The sequence below is a fragment of the Chiloscyllium plagiosum genome, unplaced genomic scaffold, assembly GCF_037043375.1.
Source record: "Chiloscyllium plagiosum isolate Xiang-an unplaced genomic scaffold, Cpla_swu_hap1 HiC_scaffold_11, whole genome shotgun sequence".
NCBI classification, from domain to species: Eukaryota; Metazoa; Chordata; class Chondrichthyes; order Orectolobiformes; family Hemiscylliidae; genus Chiloscyllium; species Chiloscyllium plagiosum.
Genome location: NW_028270149.1, coordinates 58,153,481 through 58,180,676, shown reverse-complemented (window position 1 = coordinate 58,180,676; position 27,196 = coordinate 58,153,481). Strand labels below are relative to the sequence as shown.

The following is a 27,196-nucleotide window of genomic DNA, read 5'->3' as shown; positions in this document are numbered from 1 at the left end:
AATCACAGAGGATGATACTACATTGCTTCAATGCTTGGAAAATGAAAAAACTTCAGGAGCAGTAGGTTATTTTGACACGACTGTTATGTATTCATTATCAACAAATAACAATATAGGACAGTGTTGAACAACATCTTATATATTTCAGAGTACAGGAGAAAGTGCTCTGTCAAAAAGAAAGAACAAATTAAATACTAATGAGACAACATGGATGAAGAAAGCCAAAAGAACAAAATAGAGAGATTAGGACAGTAGTCAACAAAAACAATTAGAAAAGCAAAGATAAACTGTAAAATTAAATGATAATTGAACATAAGATGTTACACGTAAAATATTTTTTTAAAAATGTACAAAACAGAAGGCTGGGGTGCAAATCAGGCCATTAAAAGATATATAGGATAATACCAGTTAACGACAGAAAGACGCTAAGTGTAACATGGATAAATACAGGCATTTTCAGTTTCTCAACTTTCATGGATTACAAAATTTGGGAAAAAGCCCAATATTTTCAGTTTATAAATTCACATCGCATGGTCTACATTCCAAGTCCAGTACAACATGATCAACATGAGGTGCATAAGACTTCACATGTTCAAGATGTAAGATATTTGTCCACCATGGCTTTGCATGGAGAGTTTCTAATAAACACTTAATCCTTAATGCAACTGTCTCTGCCCAAGCTTGCCACTCCGGATAGGTAAATACTCCTTTTTCAATTTTTGACTGGTTGCCTGGTCCTTTCCATCTTAAGTTGTATATGCTTTCTTCATTTGCATCCTTTTTCAATGATGATGTGAATGTTGGAGTTGTAGAATCGGAACTACTCCCAGATCTCTCAATACTTGAAGCTGGAAGCTCTGCAGTTAAATACTGTTGCTGTGCTTTAGAAGAACTGCTATCAAAATTCTGCCTGTCGAAGTGTGCATTTCTGTTTTCACCGTACAGGCTAATATTGTGATGAATGTGGAAAATCCCTCCCTTATCCTCTCTTAACAACTGGCACGCTACAGGCCATCCTTCTTCTGAACTTGGAATGAGTCCCAAATTCACTCGATCTGCCAGATTGCGTAGAGACAGCTAGAAACACAAAGGAGTTTAATTATAAATTTATAACCAAGAAATATTTCAAGCAGTTTATTACATTTGCAAATTGGAATGAAAAGCACAATCTTTATCAAGGTACCTTGACCTACTATACAGTAGCCACCGTGGAAGCCAAAAGTGGATACATGGGAATAATGTTTCTACTTTCATGGCTCCAGTATCCACTATAAGAAGAAAATCTCTACTGTAAACTATGAGGTATCTGTGAACCATTCAGTCAAATTGTTGTGATCACTTTTGGGACCATAAAAATATCTTTGAATTGTTTTTCTAACATTACACAGTTGCTGTAGAAGGCAAAGGAAATTCGGCAAGTCTACAATTTGACTCTTTCTGATTTTTTTGGATGCACAATGGAAAGCATCCTATCCAAATGCATTATAGCTCGGTTAGGCAACTGCTCCACCCAAGACCACAAGAAATTACAAAGAATTGTGAACGCAGCCCAGTCCATCACAAAAACTAGACTTCCTTCCATTGACTCCATGCACACTTCCTGCTGCCTTGGTAAACTGGCCAACATAATCAAAGACCCCTCCCAACCTGGTTATACACTTCCACCCTTTTCCATCAGGCAGAAGATACAGAAGTTTGGAAACATGTACCGACAGATTCAAGAACCGATTTTTCCCCCACTGTTATCAGCTTTATGAATGGACTTCATATATTTGAGTTGATCTTTCTCTGTAGCTGTAACACCCTATTCTACATTCTGTTCTATTACCCTGATAGACTTACGTAAGGTATGACTTGTCGGGTTAGCATGCAAACAATACTTTTCACTGTATCTCAGTGCTTGACAATACTAAATCAAAGCAAATCAAATAAAATCCTGCTAAAATATGACAGCCGAATTATATCTGTCGGTGGCTGTCGGTTGGGTTCAAATGGAGTATAACCCAGAAGACAACTCAATGATTTGAAAGAAAATAATTTTGACTTCAGTGTTCAGAGTCCTCCTGCTATGCAGCAGGCAATGCTATTTCATAGCTCAAGCTCAAAGCGAAATGAATAGCTCTTACAAGCTGGAACCCAATATACAGGAAAACACCTTCATTTGGGTCTCTCTGGGATGTATCTCAATATTCAAATTATGCTTATATGGAAAGATTAGCTTCCTTACAGTATGGAAACAGGCCCTTCAGCCCAACTAATCCACACCGACCCTCCAAAGAGTAACTCACCCAGACCCACTCCCCCTAACGAATGCACCTAACTCTACGGGCAATTTAGCACGACTAATTCACCTAACCTGCACATCTTTGGACTGTGGGAGGAAACTGTGCCGCTAAACACTAAGTTTGTTGTTCACGGAGAATCATGAAACATCAGAAGACAGTGATACGCAGGCATGGTGTGATTAATTAGATTCCCTACAGTATGAAAACAGGCCCTTTGGCCCAACAAGTCCACACCAACCCTTCGAAGAGTAACCCACCCAGCCCCATTCACCTACCCTATGTTTACCCCGAACTAATACACCTAATACTATGGGCAATTTAGCATAGCCAATTCACCTGACCTGCACATCTTTGGAAACCCACGCAATTACGGGGAGAATGTGAAAACTCCACACAGATAGTCGCCCAAGGCTGGAATTGAACCTGGGACCTTGGTGCTGTGAGGCAGCAGTGCTAACCACTGAGTCAAATGTCTTCAGGCCAAGCATGCCCAGCAGAATGTTAATGCCTCTGTCTAAATCTCTAATACTAACTTCATATTCAGTGTTTGCACCCAATTATAGCATTTATGCAAGAAAACCTTTTTTGCTGAACACAAATCAAAGTGACCTGAAAATCCATCATTGTACAGATGGAAAATGGAGGTTCACATGCATGAAGATTGGTGCAAATGGAGAAAATAAAATACTTCGATTTAACAAGGTTTCACTTTTTCTTTCTCAGCTGAGTAACTTTGCTCCCTGACTGGTCTTTCACCACAAGTGTTACCCCAGAGGTTCCTCTCTCTTGCAAAAGCCAAGTGAATCTTGCAGCCTCATTTGAATCATAATGCACTTGGTCTCCTCAATTTGAGTTCAGGCTGTCACCCACATTTTACATGATTAACCATAAAGACAGCTGCCTGTAACTCTCTGCTCTCTTTCTTTTTTCCAATTCTTGCAAACAGACCTGTTTGTCTAGATTTAGTGATAACTTAGAAACCCTGTAAGCCATTACTAGAATGATTTTCGATGGACTCTGATTCTGTCATAATCTGTCTCTACAGCAACATAAATCACATGGACCACGTAAAACAGCTGGTTATCTTTGAAACTCCAAATTAGAATTTATCTCTGTATTAAATAGTTGAAAGTATAACTACTCATAAAACCTGACAGTCCATGTGCAACTTGGAGACCAAATAACCACAGCCTTTCTAGTCATAAAGGCAAACTGTGGATATTAGAATTCCGAAATCAACTCAGACAATGTTCTCAACAAAATGGGCAGCACTGCTGCCTCACAGCATCAGGAACCTGGGTTTGATTTCACCCTTGGGTGACTGTCTGTGTGGAGTTTGCACATTCTCCCCATATCTACACTGGTTTTCTCCAGGTGCTCCGGTTTCCTCCCACAATCCAAAAATGTGCAGTTTAAGTGGATTGACTATGTTAAATTGCCTATAATGTCCAAGCATGTGCAGACTAGGTAGATTAGCCAAGAGAAATACAGTGTTACAGGGATAGAGTAGAAGGAGTGGGTCTGGATGGGATGCTCTTCAGACGGTCAGTCTGAACTTGATGGTCCTGCTGACACTTGATAGGGATTCAATGATTCTATGTCAGAAAAACTCAGCATGTCTGACAGCATCTGTGGAGAGGGAATCAGAGTTAATATTTTGAGTCCAGTATGACTGCTTCAGAACATAAGGTATTTGACAGGACAGAGGCCCAGCACCAAAGATAGTGGAGTTGTTAATGGTGGAGGAAAAAAATTGAAAATGGGTATAAATTAAATAAATTACAACATCTTAATTTACACCCATTTTACATATTTTGTTTTCTCCACCATTAATGACTATTTTGTATCTTGCTCTGGACCTTTGCCTCTGTCACATTAACAGAGAGAACAGAAAATTCCAACTTGATCATGGTGGATTGGTGGTAGACGAAATTGGAGTCGCCACCAACATGCAAATTAAGTCAAGACTATCAAATGCAAGCCAATGACCACAGACTTCTGCTTTAACCAGGATAATTGATACATTATCAGGGCCTTGAAGACACCATTGATTTCTAGCAGGTTTGTTGTAGAATGTTGGGAGTGAGTATGACCAGCCCAGGAGAAGAACAATGATGGTGAAAAGGTGTAGATTAGGTGTAAAGTGCTCCCAATTTTCATACATTGCCTTCCTCAGCCAGTGCTCAACAAGCTGCTTCATGTCTAGATTGGTCACATTCCTGGTGGCAGGAGTCGACCACAGGATTACATTATGTGAACCTTCATCATGATTAGGTGATTCAACAATATTAGTGTTGGTCTGGTGATGGATGCCCCAAATCTATCCTCCTCCTCCTTACAATCTCACCAGAACCTGACTAATCCTGTGTCCTCTTCTAATGCAATCCATTCTGCTGTACAACGTTACGTATACCTTCACTAGTAAGGATTGATGGGTTCTTCCAAATCTACCTAGACACCTGAAGAGCATCTCTAACATTCAGCAAGCTTGACTGATAACACCACTGATGGTCATATGATTTTGTCCTTATAATTCTGTGTTTCACTGGTGGGATTCCTCAGATGTATTATGACTCAAGATGGCACATACTTTCTCAACTACAGAAAAGCTTTCTCCAACTCAAAATTCTGTTCTACCATCAACGTCTCAAGAACGTCAATGTTTTTCTGTAATGCATCAATTTTTCACACAACTATTTGTTTCTCATGCAGTGGAGATCCACAATATGTACCAAATTATTTACAACTTTGTAACTGAATGTAGGATCATTACACGAGAGAAAGGAGATTTTATATCTTCATCCTGGCCTTGACTAAAATCTAAGTCCAATGTATAAAAGGGTTTGAACCAACTCTCGTCAGTAAAAAGGTGAAGTCATTTTTATAAAAATGTAACTGCAAGAGGCAATGAAATTTCTGATAAAGGACACACAATTTTGCCATGATTGTTATTAAATTCTTGTATCTTTTCCATTTAAGTCTTTCTTTTCTTTTTTCCATTCTCTACATTCAATCAAATTTATTGCAATTTCTTATTGATTTTAAAAGTTCAAGTGACAGCTCAGAATTGATGCAAAGACTGGTCCAAAATACCAAAACTACAAATGGATGAACTTGTGGATCTCTGTACTGAGGTCCACTTCAAAGTGTCGGTGGGAACTTTAGAAAATTAAAGTAATAAAGACCTTTGGGACTACAAAAGTCCACTCATTCCACAGACCATGTATAAATCATATGTCATTTATTTCATCTGACCCAATAAACCTCCTGAAAAAAATCCATATTAAAAACTCCCAAAAACATCCCTTAGCCTTCACACACTTCATATATCCAATCTGTGCCATCCCATGCCACCTACCACCAAGATCCTTCAATGCCTTCCGGAACACAGTTTTTCTCCCTGCACGCGATGGCCTCTTGTTCCTCCATGCCACCTTATTCTTCATGCACCTGCATAACACATTGTAACTATAATGTCACCTTATTCCTCTCTGCCCACCTCCACAGCCCTATATTAACTAAGTGCTAACTCATGCCAATCCAATTTCAGTTTGCCCTTACACTCTCAATGCCAACTCACACAGTATTCAACATGGGCAAACTTCAAGAAATGTGGAGATTAAATAAAGGATCTTCCTACCATTGATTAACAGTGAAGCTCCACTGTTAATCAATCAGCCTGCATGAAACTCAGTGTGACAATGAGGCTGGCTTGCAGCTTCCAGTTCATTTTGCCTTCAAAAAGAGAAAAATTAAAAGAGACTTGAGAGGCAACTTTTGTCACACAGGAATGAACTGCCAGAGGAAGAGGTACATGCAAATACAGTTTCAACATTTAAAAGACATTTGGACAGGTACAAGATAGGTAAGGTTTAGAGGGATATCGGCTAAACGCAGGTAGATGGGGCTAGTTTAGTTTGGGAAACCTGGTCGGCATGGATGAGTTGGATGAAAGGATCTACTTCTGCACTGTATGATTCAATGACTACTGAACCCCAAAAGGTAAAACATCAAAATATAACATAAATATCTCATCTCCAGTAATAAACTCTGGTCAGCTGTTTGCTGGAAAATATTTGTCCTTGTGTCTACAACCCCCATTACAGAAGAATCATTTTGTTCTATGGAATATTGTATGAGCTCAGCATTTACAAATCTCTAGTATCACCAGTCCTTTTTCCAACCACATATTGATGCAACAGACATATTTCCTCAGTCTCAACTTCTTTTCTTGGATATAGATGGTAAACTTATGGAAAATAAGAAGTCATTTCACCTATAGCTTATTAAATTTAAAAGTTATTCAATTCTATGCTAACATTCTTCACTTTATGCGAACATTCTTCAATTATCCTAAATTCGGCACTGTGATTTCAAGTATCGAAGCTTTAAAAGATAGAAAGTGCCTGAAAATAGTATTTGATATAGGCTGAGGTTTTTGGAAAAGACATCGATAGCAGGTTTATCCTCAGAATAAGTGATTCCTCAAGATTTATCCTGCTTTGATGAAACAAATTCAGAAAACCCTGTAAGATTCCAACAGAAGGCAGTAAAAAATAGTGGACACATAAGAAAATACCTGTCGGTTGTCACCTTTGTGGACTTTACAGCGATGCAATACTTTGTTCAATTCCAGATTCTTTAAGAGTGCAGCAACTGCGTGTGGATTCCATTCGCAGGCATGGACAAATGCTGCACCCGCATGCATGAGAAATGGTAATGTAAAATAACCAATGCCTGTAGAAACGGAATTAATTAATTTCATTACAGAATTACTAGTACACATGATTCACAAAATAAGAAAGCTATTAATGCAATATATGATCATCTCTAAGTATTTTTACACATTACAAGTTTTCAGTTGAAATACTCATATACCAGGGTCCTATACTATTTGAGTAACTAAACGTTAAAAATCAGCAATGGCTGTAAAGCAGAGTGAGACATCTGCAGCACTGAAAGGTGTTATTAAAATGCTAGTCTCTGTTTTTCAATAAAATGTCATATTGGTGTGGCAGTTATCTTTTATGAGGCGGTTATCATTCAAAAACCTGGTGTACACAGGCACTTCTGTCAATAGCAGTATCTTGGTGACAATAAACACACAAGACACCTTGCCATTGATAATGGCATATGTCACATTTTGATCATTGATATTTATGAATCTAGCTACTGACTGACTTGCTGAAGAAGTATAAAGAGACTCAAAAGCAAATCCATGTGTGTGTTTGAGATTGAAAACGTCAATTTTAAACTGCTCTGCAATATGAACAGGATGATTTAAAGAGCAACCAAGCCAGAAACCAGTACAGACAACTTCCTTAAAGAGTTATGCAAAACAGCTGCATTTTATCTAATGACCTTGAACTCAGAGAAGCAGCACACAGCGAGCTTTATTTTAAATTATTTGGCTGTAGCCCTTGACTTGGAAAGAGTGTTTGCATGTGTGTTAGTGACACTGGGCACAAAAAGGCATAAAATGTTCTGTTCTCCAATCATGACAGTCCTCACTTTAGCACTAAAGGAAATTGGAAATAAACAATGAAGCTGATTATTCTAATAGTCTGCATATTCTTAAAGCTGCATGAATTTCTTACCAAAGATATTTAAGGAAAATTGGAGACGAAAGGAAGTGCACAATAAACATCAAAACATCATAAATAATTATCATATATAGAGTACACATACCCAAACTAAAATTACTTGTCTGTTCAAGGCTGAAAAATGTGTTGCTGGAAAAGCGCAGCAGGTCAGGCAGCATCCAAGGAGCAGGAGAATCGACGTTTCGGGCATAAGCCCTTCTTCAGGAATGATTCCTGAAGAAGGGCTTATGCCTGAAACGTCGATTCTCCTTCTCCTTAGATGCTGCCTCACCTGCTGCGCTTTTCCAGCACACATTTTTCAGCTCTGATCTCAAGCATCTGCAGTCCTCACTTTCTCCTTGTCTGTTCAAGCCTAACATTGTATGCAGTTTACATGAATGCTTGTTTAAATAATGCTATATGTCATCAGGGACCTTTCATGAAATGACTTGCTGATAGTATGAGAGCTCAATTAACATAATGAGCTCAAAGAGGTAAACTCTCTGAAGTAAATTTTATCTATACCAATGTTGATTAACCTCCCTTGCTCTGAACAGCAAAATTACATTTTGTGAGTACTGTCACAAAGCTAGTCCTTTTTTTCCTAAAAGCTGTTCCTTCTCTCAAGGAGACTCTGTCCTTGGTTTTTTTCAGAGGGGCAATAAACCGGCCGGGCTCCAATCAGTCTGGTTTGGTACAGAGGTGAAAAGGACTTTTAGAGACCTTTTGTTTATATTTGTTTTTACAAATACATTAAGGACAAAAGGGTAACTAGGGAGAGAATAGGGCCCCTCAAAGATCAGCAAGGCGGCCTTTGTGTGGAGCCACAGAAAATGGGGGAGATATTAAATGTGTATTTTGCATCAGTATTTACTGTGGAAAATGATATGGAAGATATAGACTGTACGGAAATAGATGGACATCTTGCAAAATGTCCAGATTACAGAGGAGGAAGTGCTGGATGTTTTGAAACAGGTAAAGGTGGATAAATCCCCAGGACCTGATCAGGGGTACCCGAGAACTCTGTGGGAAGCTAGAGAAATGATTGCTGTCCCTCTTGCTGAGATATTTGTATCATCGATAGTCACAGGTGAGGTGCTGGAAGACTGGAGGTTGGCAAACGTCGTGCCACTGTTTAAAAAGGGTGGTAAGGACAAGCCAGGGAACTATAGACCAGTGAGCCTGACATCGGTGGTGGGCAAGTTGTTGGAGGGAATCCTGAGGGACAGGATGTACATGTATTTGGAAAGGCGAGGACTGATGAGGGATAGTCAACATGGCTTTGTGCGTGGGAAATCATGTCTCTCAAACTTGATTGAGTTTTTTGAAGAAGTAACAAAGAGGATTGATGAGGGCAGAGCAGTAGATTGATCTATATGGACTTCAGTAAGGCGTTCAACAAGGTTCCCCATGGGAGACTGATTAGCAAGGTTAGATCTCATGGAGTACGGCGAGAACTACCCATTTGGGTACAGAACTGGTTCAAAGGTAGAAGTCAGAAGGTGGTGGTGGAGGGTTGTTTTTCAGATTGGAGGCCTGTGACCAGTGGAGTGCCACAAGGATTGGTGCTGGGTCCTCTACTTTTTGTCATTTACATAAATGATTTGGATGCGAGCATGAGAAGTACAGTTAGTAAGTTTGCAGATGACACCAAAATTGGAGGTGTAGTGGACAGTGAAGAGGGTTACCTCAGATTATAACAGGATCTTGACCAGATGGGCCAATGGGCTGAGAAGTGGCAGATGGAGTTTAATTCAGATAAATGCAAGGTGCTGCATTTTGGGAAAGCAAATCTTAGCAAGATTTATACAGTTAATGGTAAGGTCCTAGGGAGTGTTGCTGAACAAAACGACCTTGGAGTGCAGGTTCATATCTCCTTGAAAGTGGAGTCGCAGGTAGACAGGATAATGAATAAGGCGTTTGGTATGCTTTCCTTCATTGGTCAGAGAATTGAGTACATGAGTTGGGAGGTCATGTTGCGGCTGTACAGGACATTGGTTAGGCCACTGTTGGAATATTGCGTGCAATTCTGGTCTCCTTCCTATCAGAAAGATGTTGTGAAACTTGAAAGGGTTCAGAAAAGATTTACAAGGATGTTGCCAGGATTGGAGGATTTGAACTATAGGGAGAGGCTGAACAGGCTGGGGCTGTTTTCCCTGGAGCGTCGGAGGCTGAGGGATGACCTTATAGAGGTTTACAAAATTATGAGGGGCATGAATAGGGTAAATAGGCAAAGTCTTTTCTCTGGAGTTGGGGATTCCAGAACAAGAGGGCATAGGTTTAGGGTGAGAGGGGAAAGATATAAAAGAGACCTAAAGGGCAACTTTTTCACACAGAGGGTGGTACATGAATGGAATGAGCTGCCAGTGGAAGTGGTGGAGGCTGGTACAATTGTAACATTTAAGAGGCATTTGGATGGGTATATGAATAGGAAGGGTTTGGAGGGATATGGGCCGGGTGCGGGCAGGTGGGACTAGATTGGGTTGGGATATTTGGTCGGCAGGGACGGGTTGGACCGAAGGGTCTGTTTCCATGCTGTACATCTCTATGACTATGTAAACAGATGAAACTTCAAGCCAAAGTTTTAGAAGTGACCTGTATAATGAAAGGAGAGTGGTCAGCTCTAGCTGAGCTGAGCAGTTTTAGTTCAGTCTTGAACTGGTTGGAAGTTCAACAGGGAGCTGTGTGGAAACACTCACTCTCTTTTCAGCCCTTCAACTTCAGCCTGTAAGTATGTGTTCCATTTATACTGGTATTTAAAGGGAGTTTTAATATTGGGACTGTTGTGTGTATTCAGAACAGCATAATTAAGTCTAGTTGGATAGGTTGAGGTCTGAATGGGGTCTTCATTCTATCCTTTGTGTTTCATTGTATAATTTTGTGAATAAATCTCTGTCTGTTTTAAAATCTAATAGTCAACCTCGCTAACTTAATTCGTGTAATTTTCACTGCACACTTAGCGAAACAAATTGCAAAGTTTTGGTCTGAGCTGCCTGCTTAAGAATGTTTTGAATGGTCTAGCTTAGTCCATAACAGTATCAATTGAATAAATGAATTAATTAAATGAATATAGTTTTCATTCAAATTACTAGTCCCTGTAATGTTGCTTCCCTCTTTACAAACAGTAGAGTATTATAAGATCATACAGCACAGATGGAGGCCAGTCAGCCCATTGTGTTCATGTGAGTAACTCTCAATGTTACCTGCATACAGATCCACAACCACCTCCCCCGTACAATCAAATGAGCTGACCCGAAGCTTCTCTGTGATGTTTCCTGAGGAGAACATGCATTTGGTGACATCAAATGTATACCTTCAAAAGAATATGAGGCACTTTACAATACTAGAGGTACAGACATATCAATTTCTTGATTAGTTCAAGAAATAACAATAATTTTTAGAAAAGAATATAAATGCAAATTACAGTACTACATGTCGATAGATAACAAAAGCAGTACCCAAATCATGATGGCTGAGAAAATGCATGTACTTGCAGCAATACAGAAGACTCAACAGAAAGTGACAATACTCCAACAGGCAGTGATCATGAACAAGTAAAACCATCCACAGAACAAACCTCATGGTCTGTAAGCAGCATATGATGTAGGGGTCATTTCCTACCACTTAAAGCCCTGATTTCTAGCATGAGGTTGTCAGTCTGACAATGACTGGATCTGATGTCCAAAAGGCACATATTTCCAAACTAGGGGTGGCACGGTGTCTCAGTGGTTAGCACTGCTGCCTCACAGCACCAGGGACACAGGTCTGAATCCTGCCTCGGGCGAATGTCTGTGTGGAGTTTGCACATCCTCCCCGTGTCTGCGTGGGTAAATGGGTCTGGGTGGGTTACTCTTCAGAGGGTTGGTGTGGATTTGTTGGGCTGAAGGGCCCGTTTCCACACTGTAGAAAATTTAATCTAGTACTCAAGTGCTATTGAGCTGCTTTATTTAGACTGACAGTTGTTGAATGAAGATCTGGAAATGAGAAATCAAATTGATTCAATGAGCACAAGAGATCCCATGTTATTATCTGTGTAGGAGGAGGGAACTTTCCAGTACCCTGGCCAACAATCTGTCTTCATGCATCACTAACAAAAGCAAATAATCTGTTAAGTCACCTAGTTGGTTCTTCAGGGTGTTGCTGTGTGAAAAAAGTTTTCTCCCCTTTTGCTTAGTTAACAGTATCTTCAGAAGTGCTAAATTTTTTATTCATTCGTGGGAAGTGGGCTTCGCTGGCTAGGCCAGCATTTATTCCCCATCCCAATTACCCGGAGGACAGGTAAAAGTCACCCCATTGCTGTGGGCCAGACCAGGTAACGATGGCAGTTTTAATTCCAAATTTTTTTATTGAATTCAAATTCCATCATCCACCATGGTGGGATTTGAACCCAGGTTCCCAGAACATTACCTCAGTCTCTGGATTAACAGTCCAATGATAATACCATTGGACAATCGCTTCCCCATCGTTAACTGACTGTAATGTAGCTTACTACAATTTGAGAATGAGATAATCAGTCAATTAAAGTCTTTTTAAAAAAATATTATTGTGTTATATGTTGAAAAGGTAACACTAAGGGCAAGTTTATATAGCAGTGTTGATAATTCCTGGTGTTCTGAAGAAACGTCCTCTTGTTTCTCTTGCCAGACACACTAAGTACTTCCAGGAATTTCTTTTTTTAATTCCTGAAGAGGTCAATTCTAAACTTGGTGCTTGTGATTTCTCAGTGAGTTAATTCATTAAGCAGTGGAGCGATGAAGACTATGAATATTTGACCACCATTTCTCAATTTGAGAGGAATAGGCATCATCTCAGTTTTAGAGGTAGGGGTGCTACTATTGTCCTCAGTGAGTGGAATGTGAAATGAAAATAGAATTTAGCTTACCATGATGTTCCCATGATTGAAAGCAACATCACAATACCCTGAGCAGACTATCAATCTGCTGCAAAAGGAGCAGCTTTGCGAGGAAGTCAATAAGAGTAACAGGCTGTAGAGAATGGATCAGCTCAAAACTCTACAGCCCTACCACATCCAAAAGCAAAATATTCCAGATGCTGGAAAACTGAAATAAAAACAAGAGAATGCAGGAAAGTTTCAATAAGTGTAGCAGTATCTATGGAAAAAGAAACAAAGTTAATATTTCAGGTCATTGAGCTTTCAGCAAAACCCAACTGATGAAGGCCATCAGCCTGAAATATTCATGTATTTCTCTCTGCACAAATTCCGCAAGACCTGTTGAAGATTTCAAGCATTTTCTGTCCTCACTTCAGTTATGACTGGGGGTGGACATTGAAATATGAACAGGAGGTAAAAGGACTCCATGAATTGACTCATCTTTGATGATGGAAGAGCTCAGAACACCAGTATAAAAGACAAGCCTGATACATTTGTGACCATCAAACTCCAGTTAGAAATGCTGTGGAAAATCTATCCTCAGATGTCAGTATTCAGCCATTAGATTCACCGATGATTCCAAGAAACTGGCAAGCAAAGGCCATACCTCAGCAAAATTTCAGCTGCAGTCCTGAAAACCTGTGCTCTATAATTAGCTGTGTCTCCAATTCGTATATTCAAAGCACTGACATATCCAAAGTGAAATGTATATCCTGGCCACAAAGTGGAAGACAAATTTAATCTAACCAAATACTGACTCATCTTTCAACTCCCAATCATCACCAAAGTAATGAAAGATAGATGTTTCAAGCAACATTTGGGCGGCACAGTGGTTAGCACTGCTGCCTCACAGCGCCAGAGACCCGGGTTCAATTCCCGCCTCGGGCAACTATCTGTGTGGAGTTTGCACATTCTCCCCGTGTCTGCGTGGGTTCTCTCTGGGTGCTCCGGTTTCCTCCCACAGTCCGAAGATGTGCAGCTTAGGTGAATTGGCCATTCTAAAATTGCCCATAGTGTTAGGTGAAGGGTAAATATAGGGGGGGGGTGTGGGTTGCTCGTCGGAGGGTTGGTGTGGACTTGTTGGGCCAAAGGGCCTGTTTCCACACTGTTAAGTAATGTAAGAAAATTTATTTACCAATAACCTGCTCAATGATGCTCACTTTGCATTTGGCCAGGTCATCTCAGCTCCAAACTCTTTACAACTTTGGTACAAAAAAGCCTAAGAAGCCAAATTCCAGACATAAGATAAGATGGATGGCCCATGGCATCAAGGCTTCACATCAACAGAGTGTGATTGAAGTGCACTGGAATTCAGTGAAAACTCTCCATTGGTTGGAGTCATATTCTAATAACAGCAGCAGGCAGATGGTAACACCAACATCTCCAAACTCCCTTGACCAACCCGAATCAGAAATAAATTACAATTCTTTCAGCATCACTCGATCAAATCCTGGAACTCCCTACTTAATGCACAGTGAGAATACCTTCACTCCATGTACTGTAGTTGTTCATGTTGGCTCATCAACTCAAGGAACATTAGGGGATGGACAACGAAACCTACAGTCACCGATGCTTGTATCTTGTTGACTTATAGAAAAAGGATGTGAGGAGATTTTCTACACTATTTACATCCTTGCTCATCATTCCTAGTAATAAATCTTCCTTTAGAATGCAGTCTAAAATCAGGGTAATTTTATTTTCACAATCATTGATTGGCTCCTGGGGTAGAAATGGTTTGCAGTTTTTAAAGTTAAAGTATCTATCTGCCTACTTAAGTTTATTCCACTTTGGCCACATTGTTCACGAATAGTTCACCACAGACCAATGAAAAAGACAGATTGGAGTGCAAGGAGAAACAACTTGCTTCCCCCAAATTGGTGATGTTGAAACTGGCCACTAGGAGACAAGATTCGAGATAAGGAAGGGTTACTCCACCCGAAATATTAACTCTGATTTCTCTTCACAGATGCTCCCACACCTGCTTAGCTATTTCAGCAATTTCTGATTTTGTTGGAGTTGACCCTCACTCCCTTTCATCTAGTAAGGAAACACATACCTATTACTCAAAGTTTTGTCATAATTACTATGTATCAAACTGAACCTTCACCTCATCACAACATAGCCTAGTTGGCTGGATGGCTGATTTGTTGAACTGTCGGTTCAACTCCCTTACCTGCTGTGATTACTGTGAAGGACTTCCCTTTTCAACCTCTCGCTATGCCTGAGGCATAGTGACCCACGACCACTCCTCTCTCTCTAATTGGAGAGCAGCCCTATATCTTGGTAGGGCTATGGCAACTTTAAGTTTATATGGCACATATATTAATGCTGAATTACACCACTAACGCTGAGTGATTGCTCATTTATTTCCCTGCCACGTTATTCACAAAAGTTGAACAGTGTTTTTAAAGTTGTGCTTCTTATAAAATTCTTTCTGTATTTTGTGCCCTTTTGTGTTTAATTATACCTGTGCTGTACAGTGCTGCTCTTAACTTTCAGCTTGACGTTAACACTTAGAGGCCAAGAATAAGTCACTATCTGACTGCTGTCTTTCCCAGTGTAGAAGTTGCTTGACCTCCATTCATATCTCACTTAAAGATACAGGAAATGCAACTGGCCTATGCCAGCGGCAAATCAGTAGCTGATGTTTAACAGCATCCAAATTTCTTTTCACAATGACAGTTCAAACACTTTTTGGAGAATTGCTTCCTGGTCCTTTGGTCACTTTTACTTGATTTGGAATTTAAAATCTTGACAAACATTTTCCAGGTTAATGAACAACAAAAATTGGCATGTTGAAAACTCAAACATCAATTTACTACTGTTTCATACTGCTGGTATCATCCAATTTAATCTCCACTGTTGAGAAACTGAGGTTAGAGGAATCTCATGTTTAATCTATGTTGTGCCATGACTTCTAAAGTCTGTTTAATAAACCTATTATACATACATAAAGATCAACACTGTGAAAGAGTCAGACAGCACCCACAATCATTAGCAATGTCATGTCTGCATGCAGTAAAATTTTACATTCTTATGGTCAGATTTTAATTTATCTCTATTTATTCTGCCCTCACCTGATGCCATTGTCAATATGGTGAACCCAGGCATCATTCCCCAGCAGTAAAGTCACCTTTGGAGTCCGAAAGCCATCAGCAGATACTCTACCAGCTTTTGCAATGCGTTTTGCTCCAAGTACATTAGCAACCACCAGCCACAGTCCTGGCTCTGCAATACAGGGCATAAAGGGACAATCAGTACATTTTTAATGCTAATTTAATTCTATATCACAGATGACTAAAAGTAACAGCTTCTAATATCCATGTTACTTAACGCATTGTGTCTCCTTTCTTTTCAGCCCTTATGTCAAGAATCATTCTGCAGATAAGAATGAACAGGGTCCATGGTGACTTTACCTAATTTTATTTTTCCTCTCTCTTACTTTATGAGACCCCCTGTCACATTAATTCTATCCCTTGAATGTAATAACATATTTTAACAGAGCGATGGAAACTCCTTTTAAACAATTAAAGTAAAGAATATTATCTTCTCCTATCTCAATTTCCTGGCTTGTGTCCTGTCCAGTAAATGGTCTGCAGAAGCTATTGATTTTGATTCTGAAATTTATTCCATTCTGCAAAAATTATCTGGACATTTATTTTCTGTCCTTCACTCATTTTAATAAAGATAAATAGATGTGAACATAAAACAGGAAATGTTATATCACTTTCCAAACCCAAATCAGCAAAGTTTGAAAAACACATTTTGCTCATCATGTGATAACCTCTGGGCAACACATTTAAGGTTGTATCTTGGTCCAATTTTCCACACTGCCCTTATGGGATGTCATTATGGTTGCACTGTTTGAAAACAATTTAATGGTGCATGAAGACATGCGTGCACGCACACAACACAGACACACCGTTTGTAGTTCCAAACTATGTGGGGGGGAAGGAAGTGTTTTATGCTTTAAAAAATGTGTATGTAGTTTGGACAGTGATTTAACGTTGCTCTCAGCTATGCAGTTGTGTGCAGGTCCCCCATATTAGCAAATTCCTGGGCTGTGACTACTTCTTAAAGGCATTAGTAGGCATGGTTTGCTGACCTTAGCTGGTGAACAAATTGAAGAGGAGGGAACATACAGTGAATAAGCAATATGATAATCCCCTGGAAACAAACAGTAATATCCTCAGGATTGAGGTTATCAACAGAGTTTATACTGAAATGTTCTCTTCAAATAGTTTGTACTTTATGTCTTACCCAAGGTTTTCCAAATATCTGCCTGGAATGCACTTTCATTCAGAATAATCATGTCTCCATGCCGCTTCCACACTCGAGGCAGGTCATGCTTCAGTTGATGAGTCCATGATACTCCAGCATGCTTCACCAATTCAGACAGCTCCTCCTGCATTTGTTTGTGGCAGGATTTTACTGAAGACTTCTTGGATAGTATTGGGTTCTGAAGAAGTATTTGTAAAACATTTAGGCAAAGAGAAACAAATTGCACCTAACAACTGATTTATAAGTGATAAATTTATAATAAAATTGAGGAGAGAGAAAATAGTTACTGAAAGAGGTCAATTACTTTTTGCAAATTAATTGACTACTGTTCACAAATTGGGAACCACTGGACAGTTATCACCATGGCACTGGCCATACTTCCATGATTTTTCCATGCTGTTTTTCTGTTTAACTAAAGTTCCATTAAATAAACAGCAACTCACCACCATGCCAAAAATGACTTTTCCTCTCTACTCTTTGTCTCTTGGCTGGATACAGCTCCATAGCTTTAAACAATACTCCACTGTCATTTTCCATGCATGAACCAAACAGAGAATACTGGCTCGTACTTGACTACTGACGGCATCACAATCAAGCTGCAAACAACAAATGCCCTGGAGATCACAGTGGGTCAGGCAGCATCCATGAAGAGAGAGCAAGCTAACACTTCGAATCGAGGTGACTCTTTATCAGAGCTGAAGTGAAGTGTGGAGGGAGAGCATTTATGCTATACTTTTGTTGGGGGGTGGTAGTCGGGGTAGGTGTAGGGTATATTAGTGGGGAAAAGATATTAGTAGCTTTCATTAAGTGAATAAGTGATTCTCATATTCCAATCACTTAATGTAAACTACTAATATCTTATCTCCATCAACACCCTACACCCATTATCCCCACCACCACCATACCGCCAAACTATAGCATAAATGTGTCCCTCCACATTTCACTTCAACTCTGATGAACAATCATCTGGACTCAAAACATTAACTTGCTCTCTCTCCATGGATGCTGCCTGACCCACTATGATCTCCAGCATTTGTTGTTTTCAGTACAGATTCTAGCATCTGAAGTAATTTGTTCCTATTACAATCAAACTAGTGTCCTCATTGGACATTCCTATATCCAAACAATTTCCACCAAGATGTTATGGACATAACCAGGAGTTGAAATTATTCTTCCCCATCACTGTTAAGGATATTTGCTGGACCTCAATTGCTACCCAACAGAGATTATTTAACACAGTACAGATCAAAGCTGACATGATTTGTGGGAGTTAGTGATACATTACAGTTTCTTAATAAACACTGAGTACTGACAAGCAAGGCAAACAGAAGCTTCTTGTTTTCTCCATGGCAAGTTAAGTGGCGTTTCCCACCACAGTCTATGCTGACTGGAATTCCACATTTAGGATGGTTTGCCATAATTGAAACACATATTTTTTTTTTTATTCTTAACAAATCAAAGTAATGCTGTTAATTGAATGATGCTAAGAGAGATGAGTGGGAGCTAAATACTGTAATCTATTTTTCATCAATTTGGTTTACAAATGTAATTTTTTGGGTAACAATGCACATACTGTTATGTACCACCCATAAAGTTATAACTCTTGAATTATTCTCAAAGCAGATGACACACCAGTACCTTGGAATTATTTTCCAAGCACTTCTATATTTTTGTTGTCACATGAAAGCCCAAAGACTTGAACAGTATCAAAATACTTGAACCCTAATCCTATCACTGTGCCACTGAGGAAAGAAATCCTACCTTTATTTTTGTGATAGTACAGGTGCTGCCCAGAGCCACAGAATTACACAGGTTGAGAAGGTGGTGCTGACTGAGTTTACTGTAAAGCACAGGCAATGCCACTGTTCCATCAGGCTGCTTCTGGAGGCGATAGGCTGTGTCCAAAATTCCATTTGCCTCCAAATACTCTCTGTTAAGTGGAAATAAATGAAAGGAGGTTAAAAATACATTCTGATGTCAGGATAAAGAAAACTGTAGATTCACTGGCCAAATAGCACTTTGAAATCTTTAATGCTATTTCACATTGGGACACTCATATTTATCCTGAATCTCATTTCAAGACACTCTTCCCCATTCTCCTCTCTCAATTCTTCTCATGCTTATTCTTGTCAAGAGATTGGATACATGCTTTGAAGTAGTAGGATCAGAAGATGGGAGCAAAGAGGAGGAAAGCATGAAACGGTCAGGTGATTTTCAAGAGTTTTGCAATAACAATGCAGGCACAACTCCTTACAACCCAAACTTAAGACATCGGTATAAATAATTAATTTTATAACAAGGGAAGTAACACATATAAAGCTTGAAATTTGAGGCACTTTCTTTTATAGGAGATAGGTACTTTTCACAGATTCCCATTCAAAGAGATGTTCTGTGTGGATTCATTACCTTAGGACATACACAAAATTACATGTATTTATCTTTACAACTTTTCTAACTTCAAATTATGGTGTTTCTCTGAGATTGCTCCACTTAGGATCAATTTGCTCAGCCAAACACCAGTGATGTGGAATAAAGTTACGATACACCTAGTTGGATGAGAGAAAACAGCTGAAGAGAAGTAATGTAGTTATGTATACTTGAAGTGTTTACTTTGTAACAGTGGAATTGATGTTACTTGTTGCACTTTGGCCCTATTACTATTCATTGCAGCAGACTGGATAATTCATCCCCTGTTTTGGAAGAACAATTCATTTAAAGACCCTCAACAAAAGCAAGTTTCAGCGCATCAAAATGTAACTGCAGAATCAATTGGAAATGTAAACAGTAATTTTAAAAATGATCCACTTAAACTTTATTGGATGTAAAATATTAAGTAATACTAGAAAAATGTAATCAATTTGCGTCAGCTATGGAAAAAGACCAACTAAAATATTAGATTTAATGAGAATCGTGTTTGAAAGTATAAAACTAATGTCTTACCTATATTGTTGTGCAAACTGAGCCTGAGTCACAATTGTAAAAGATTCAGTCTGCATTCTCAAGCTGCTACAACTACTTTAATATCTGAAAGAAAATGCAACAAATATAAGCAAAGTTATCTCTAAAGCTTTCTATAAGAGAGAGACTTATAGAAAGGTCCCATCATTCAATTACAAACTTACGCATTCAAGCAGTTCAGAAAATATTGTATAAATACACAATTATAGATGCCGAAATCAACAATGGTCTTGGCAGCACATATCCCTTAATATGGGCATTCAACATCAGGACTTTAATTCCAACAATCATTGACAGAATACAGTTACCCCCCCAACCCCCCCAACCTCAGAATAAGATGAAATTTATAACGATTTAGAGGAGCAGATGACTGATCCTAAGTTTAATTTGCAGAATACAAATACATATTTTGATACCAGTGGAATAAACACACAGTACACATTGTGGATTTCGTCATGATGAGATCTGCCAATGTTGAGGAAATCTTTGGAATGTGTTTTAAGAGGACAAGAGTGGCACAGATTAATATATTTTTAAAATTATTGTGCATTGCATTTGGAAAATGCAACTGCTCCAAAAGCAAAATAAAAATGAACAGTTTTGCAGAAATAGAAAGTGCGCTTATTTTGTCTAAAGCTTTTAAAGCAAATTTACTCATTCATCAGGTATTTACATCTGAATTTTTGATATTTGTTCTTCTAAGTTTTGTTGGCTTTTCAAATGAATGTGCAGATAACTGCATTATGCAGTGCAGTACTGAGTTACATAAGACCTCTTCCTCATTCTGATTTAAGTCAGATTGGGGAGGCAATGTATTAGTATGCTTGATTTGGAGGTGCCAGTGTAGGACTGGGTATACAAAGTTAAAAATCACACAATACCATATTATAGGCCAACATATTTATTTGGAAGCACTAGCTTTCGGAGCGCTGCTCCTTCATCAGGTGGTTGGACTATAACCTGATGTTGTGTGATTTTTAACATTAGTATGCTTGCCTCTAATCATTGACAAGATAGCTCTTAGATATCCTTTCCAAACATCATCACACAGCCGACATAAAACGGATGAACAGGTCAATTGCAACATAAACTAATTGGGCGGCACCATGACTGAATATTAAAATTATGAAAGCACAATTTTGCTCTAGCCTGGAAATTTGAAATGTTAACTACTCCTCTTTCTCCAAATGCTTCTGAACTTGCTGAACATTTTCAGAATTTCTGTTTTTGTTGTATTTTTAAAAGTAACTAATTGGCTACAAAGTGCTTTGGGACATCCTGAGGTTAAGAAAGATGCCGTATATATTCAAACTCTTCCTTTTTTTAAATTTTAAAAATACATATCTGTGGATGTCAGGTCAGGAGGGTGTCATAGATTAGGTTTTTGCAGGAACTGGCATATAATCCTATGATAACATCTTTAGAGCATTAATCAAATCAGTTCTACGCAAAACACAATCTGCTTAAATAAAAAAAATTAAGTGAGCAGTGACGATATTCCACAAGTGAGTAGCACTGCAGCTCAGGCCTATGAAAACTGTTGTTCATTCTTGCCAAGTCCAAATCCTCTTTGCGAAAGTAAAATTCCATGAATACTGAAAAGCCGAACGGTGTGAAAACCTCACTAGCTCATATGAAACAAAACAAGACTTAGGGGCTGGATTTTTCAAGGAGTGGCAATTTCAAGCAGATTACCTGTGTCTGTCCCCCTGCTCTACGTGTCATCCTCACCACTTGCGTTCCCATCTAGTTTTATGTTGTCTGTAAACTCGATGACAGTACATTCACATCCTTCATCCAAAACATTTATACTGTAAACTATTGTGGCCCTGCACTAATCCCACGGTACACCACTAGTTAGAGGTTGCTATCCTGAAAATGCAACCTGAGCCCAACTCTCTAAATTGTATTAGTTAGCAATGTACTAGACTTGTATTAGTTTATCCATGGTACCTCTAGTACCATTGGCTCACCGTATTGAGTCGCCTAATGTGTGGTAAGTTATCAAACGTCATCTGAAAGTCCAAATATCTTACATTTACCTCTAGGGTGTGGAATGCCAGGTAGGTAGAATACCAAGTGGAAAAGGGTTAAGGTGTTTTGGGGCGGGGGGGGAGGAGGAGGCAGATAGGAGATGTGGTGTTTAGTATAGGGCAGGGTAGGTGGGAGAGAGAAATTGGATCAAGAAGGGAACCTGGGGAAGGAGTATCAGATCCAAGGTTAAAAATCACACAACACCAGGTTATAGTCCAACAGGTTTAATTGGAAGCACACTAGCTTTCGGAGCGACGCTCCTTCATCAGGTGATTGTGGAGGGCTCGATCGTAACACAGAATTAATAGCAAAAACTTGCAGTGTGATGTAACTGAAATTATACATTGAAGAATTGATTGTCTGTTAAGCCTTTCATCTGTTAGAATACAGTGATAGTTTCACTTCTTTCATGTGTAAATCGCAAAACCCTTTTTTTTAAAGTTGCATTCTCGGGTTAGCTGTTAACAATGGTGATAGCTAGACAATATATTGAGGGTGTTAGCCCCCTGTGTTCTCTGTCTATGACCTGATGTTTAGATTGATTCCAATCTAAAAAGTGAAATAACAGAGTTTTACATAAATTCATGCAGTTTTTGAGCTCAGAGTTCGACATGAATCTATGTGATTTTTGAGTAAAGTGCAATGTAACTCTGAAAGTACCAAAAAAATTCACCACACACAATATATATGTGTGCATGTGGGACTTTGTCTGTCTGTGTGTGTGTCTGTCTGGGGTGAGGGTTGTGAGTGTGAGAAAGTGTGTGTGTGTGTGTGTGTGTAGTGAGTGCAGAGTGTCTTAAGTCTGTGAGGGGGTGCATGTGTGGGAGTCTGTGTGTCTATAAGGGTGTGTGTGGGTGTCTGTGTGTGGGTGTCTGTGAGAGTGTGTGTGTGTAGGAATATCTGTGTGTGTGTGTGTGTGTGTGTGTGTAGTGCAATGGTGATCACCTGTAATGTGACATGACCCAAGGTCCCGGTTGAGGCCCTCCCTATGGGTACCGAACTTAGCTATCAGCCTCTGCTCAGCCACTTTCCTCTGCTGCCTGTCCCAAAGTCCACCTTGGAGGATGGTCACCCGAAGGTCCGAGGCTGAATGTCCTGGACCACTGAAGTGTTCCCCAACTGGGAGGGAACCCTCCTGTCTGTTGATTGTTGTGCGGTGCCCATTCATCCGTTGTCATAGCCATTGCTCAGTTTCCCCAATGTACCATGCCTCCGGGCATCCTTGCCTGCAACATATAAGATAGACAATGTTGGCTGAGTCACATGAGTACCTGCCATGTACACGGTGGGAGGTGTTCCCACGCGTAATAGTGGTATCTATGTCCACAATCTGACACGTTTTGCAGCGTCCACCATGACAGGGTTGTATGGAGTTGTCCTGAGAGCTGGGCAGTTTGCTACGAACAATGATCTGTTTGAGGTTTGGCGGTTGTTTAAAGGCAAGTAGTGGAGGTGTGGGGAAGATGCTCATCTTCATTGATAATGTGTTGCAGGTCACGAAGAACATGGCGTAATTTTTCAGCCCCTGGGAAGGACTGAAAAACGAAGGGTACCCTGTCAATTGCAGCCCGTGTCTGTCTCCTGAGGAGGTCATTACGGTTCCTTGCTGTGGCACGTCGGAACTGGCGGTCGATGAGTTGAACATTGTATCCCGTTCTTGTGAGGGCATCCTTGAGTACTTCCAGGTGTCCGTCACGTTCTTCCTCATCTGAGCAGATCCGGTGTTTACGTAGGGCTTGCTTGGTGAGGTGCTCATCTTCATTGATACATGCAGCACATTATCAATGAGGATGAGCACCTCACCAAGACCTTCCCCACACCTCCACTACTTGCCTTTAAACAACCGCCAAACCTCAAACAGATCATTGTTCGTAGCAAACTGTCCGGCTCTCAGGACAACTCCGTACAACCCTGTCACGGTGGACGCTGCAAAACGTGTCAGATTGTGGACATAGATACCACTATTACGCATGGGAACACCTCCCACCGTGTACATGGCAGGTACTCATGTGACTCAGCCAACATTGTCTATCTTATACGTTGCAGGCAGGGATGCCCAGAGGCATGGTACATTGGGGAAACCGAGCAAAGGCTACGACAACGGATGAATGGGCAACGCACAACAATCAACAGACAGGAGGGTTCCCTCCCATTTGGGGAACACTTCAGTGGTCCAGGACATTCAGCCTCGGACCTTCGGGTGACCATCCTCCAAGGTGGACTTCGGGACAGGCAGCAAAGGAAAGTGGCTGAGCAGAGGCTGATAGCTAAGTTCGGTACCCATAGGGAGGGCCTCAACCGGGACCTTGGGTTCATGTCACATTACAGGTGATCATCATTGCACTACACACACACATACACTCACATGCACACGGACACAGATACACACAGACGCACACACAGACACCCACACAAACCCTTATAGACACACAGACTCCCACACATGCACCCCGTTACAGACTTAAGACACTCTGCACTCACTACACACACACACACACTTTCTCACACTCACAACCCCCACCCCAGACAGACACACACACAGACAGACAAAGACATGCACACATATATATTGTGTGTGGTGAATTTTTTTGGTACTTTCAGAGTTACATTGCACTTTACTCAAAAACCACATAGATTCATGTCGAACCCTGAGCTCAAAAACTGCATGAATTTATGTAAAACTCTGTTATTTCACTTTTTAGATTGGAATCAATCTAAACATCAGGTCATAGACAGAGAACACAGGGGGCTAACACCTTCAACACATTGTCTAGCTATCACCATTGTTAACAGCTAACCCGAGAATGCAACTTTAAAAAAAAAGGGTTTTGTGATTTACACATGAAAGAAGTGAAACTATCACTGTATTCTAACAGATGAAAGGCTTAACAGACAATCAATTCTTCAATGTATAATTTCAGTTACACCACACCGCAAATTTTTGCTATAAATTCTGTGTTACGATCGAGCCCTCCACAATCACCTGATGAAGGAGCGTCGCTCCGAAAGCTAGTGTGCTTCCAATTAAACCTGTTGGACTATAACCTGCTGTTGTGTGATTTTTAACTTTGTACACCCCAGTCCAACACCGGCATCTCCGAATCAGATCCAAAGTGATTGGGTTGGGCTGCAGTTTGGGTGCGGGGAGTTGGGTTGGGCTTGGGGATAATGGGGGTGAAACTGTGGTCCTGGGTGTGGGAGTATCAGGTCAGGGTCTGGAGGAGCTGTAGGTGAGGAGATGTGAAGTATAGGGTCAGTTTTATAGTGAGTCAGGAGCTACACCACGGCCCAGATTTTCCGATGGCTTGATGATCATTATCCCAGTGTACGTGGAACTTTACTCATTGGGAACCTGACCGAATTCCCATGGCAGCAGATACCTCTGTCTGGGGAATTCAATTTTCCTCTCTGCCTACTTAACTTAATTTCATCAAAACCACCTGAACTCTCTGATCAAATGAGTTACAAACCACACAACATTGGGTTCTGTTCCAACAGGTTTATTTGGGTGCACTAGCTTTCGGAGCACCACTCCTCCTTCAGGTGGTTGTGTTGCAGGACCATTAGATACAGAGTTTATAGCAAAGGATTAAAGTGTCATGCAAGTAAAATGATATATTTAGCAAACCTCAACTGTTGTTAAGTCTTTCATCTTATAGAATGGGTTACAGGTTTCGGTTCATTAATATGTAAATCCCAGAACATCTTGAAAATATGACTTAAAAGAAAAGTTAAGATTTTATAAAACAAAAGTGACATCTCAGCTCAGACAATGCATTAAAGGTGTGAGGTCAGAGTCTGTCTGTATCCCAATCTTGACTCAGACCGGTTCCATTTCCAAAGTGGAATTTACAAAATATTATATGGATTGACTGTCTGCATTGACTGCCTGCAAGTTGTGTATTTTTTGAGCATAATAAAATGTATCTGTAAATATAATTATGCAAATACAAATTCACCCCATAGACATGTGAGCATGCATGCAGGGGAGAGAGAGAGAGAGAGTGTTTGTGCGTGCGCAAGCTTGGTAAAGTGCGTGTGAGTGTGATGGGGGACAAGCCTGTGAGAGGGTCCGTGTGGGGGTATATGGAGTGTGTATGAGAGAGGGTCTGTGTGAGTGTCTGAGTATGTAACAGTGGGTATTTGTGCGAGAGTGTAGTAGGCTCACCTGTAGTGTGACATGAATCCAAGGTCCCTACTGAGGCCATCCTTATGGGTACCAAACTTGTTTGGCCGCTGTATTTGTAGAATTTGTATTTGCAGAATTATATTTACAGATACAATCTATTTTGCTCAAAAAAAAACACACACAACCAGCAGGCAGTCAATGCAGACAGTCAATCCATATAATATTTTGTAAATTCCACTTTGGAAATAGAATCAGTCTGATTCAAGATTGGGATGCAGACGGATTCTGACCGCACAGGCTTAAGGCATCATCTGAGCCGAGATGTCACTTTGTTTTTACAAAACTTTAACTTATCTTGAGAATGAGGCTTAAAGTTCTGGGATTTACAAATTAATGAACCAAAACCAGTAACCCATTCTAAAAGACGAAAGACTTAACAACAATCGAGGTTTGTGCAATTTATCATTTCATTTGCACGACACTATAATCTTTTGCTTTCAATTCTGTGTCTTATGGTCCTGCTACACAACCACCTGGGGGAGGGGGCAGGGGCGCTTGAAAAGCTAGTGCTTCCAATTAAACATGTTGGACCCTTGGTGTTGTGACTTTTAACTTTGTCCACCCCAGTTCAACACCGGCTCCTCCATATCATGATCTCACAAAGACTTTCTAAGGATTCTAGGTGTGTGGAGACATTACTACGAAGGGGGTTCTGTGGGGTCCATATCAGGAACTCCCGGTCTACGCTGGAATAACGACTGTCTGACCATCGACCCTCGCCCAGCCCAAAGTCAGAAAACTTCTATCTGATTCTTAACTCCGCTTCCTTCAAACTCACGTCATTTCGGTCTCATTTCCTCCGCTTTTTTTTTCTGGAATCGATTTATCTTCCATGAATTAACGGCCATCCGATTTAAGACTCATTGCTGGCAAGGGCGGAAGGGTTTGCGGGTCGGAACCCTGAGTTCAGGCGAGGCCGGAAGGGTTTGCGGGTCGGAACCCTGAGTTCAGGCGAGGCCGGAAGGGTTTGCGGGTC

General features: G+C 40.3%; 1 protein-coding gene across 1 annotated transcript; it reads right to left on the bottom strand.

Moving 5' to 3' along the window:
• Positions 1–66: 66 nt before the first annotated feature.
• tyw2 (tRNA wybutosine-synthesizing protein 2) lies at positions 67–27,161 on the bottom strand. Its single transcript, XM_043704574.2, has 8 exons — positions 26,999–27,161; positions 19,980–20,063; positions 18,801–18,969; positions 17,019–17,217; positions 15,836–15,986; positions 11,071–11,180; positions 6,865–7,022; positions 67–1,077 (listed from the first exon to the last, which is right to left on the bottom strand). Exons 2-8 carry the CDS (start codon positions 20,033–20,035, stop codon positions 514–516), a joined length of 1,407 nt encoding a protein of 468 aa, XP_043560509.1. The 5' UTR covers positions 20,036–20,063; positions 26,999–27,161; the 3' UTR covers positions 67–513.
• Positions 27,162–27,196: the final 35 nt, after the last annotated feature.

Excerpts from the sequence above, each read along its gene's own strand:
- tyw2 (XM_043704574.2), bottom strand. The coding sequence starts at position 20,035 with ATGCAGACTGAATCTTTTACAATTGTGACTCAGGCTCAGTTTGCACAA. Across the intron at positions 7,023-11,070 it reads GGTTGTGGATCTGTATGCAG|GCATTGGTTATTTTACATTA; the intron begins GTAACATTGAGA and ends CCGTTTCTACAG. Across the intron at positions 1,078-6,864 it reads ACAAAGGTGACAACCGACAG|CTGTCTCTACGCAATCTGGC; the intron begins GTATTTTCTTAT and ends TTGTGTTTCTAG.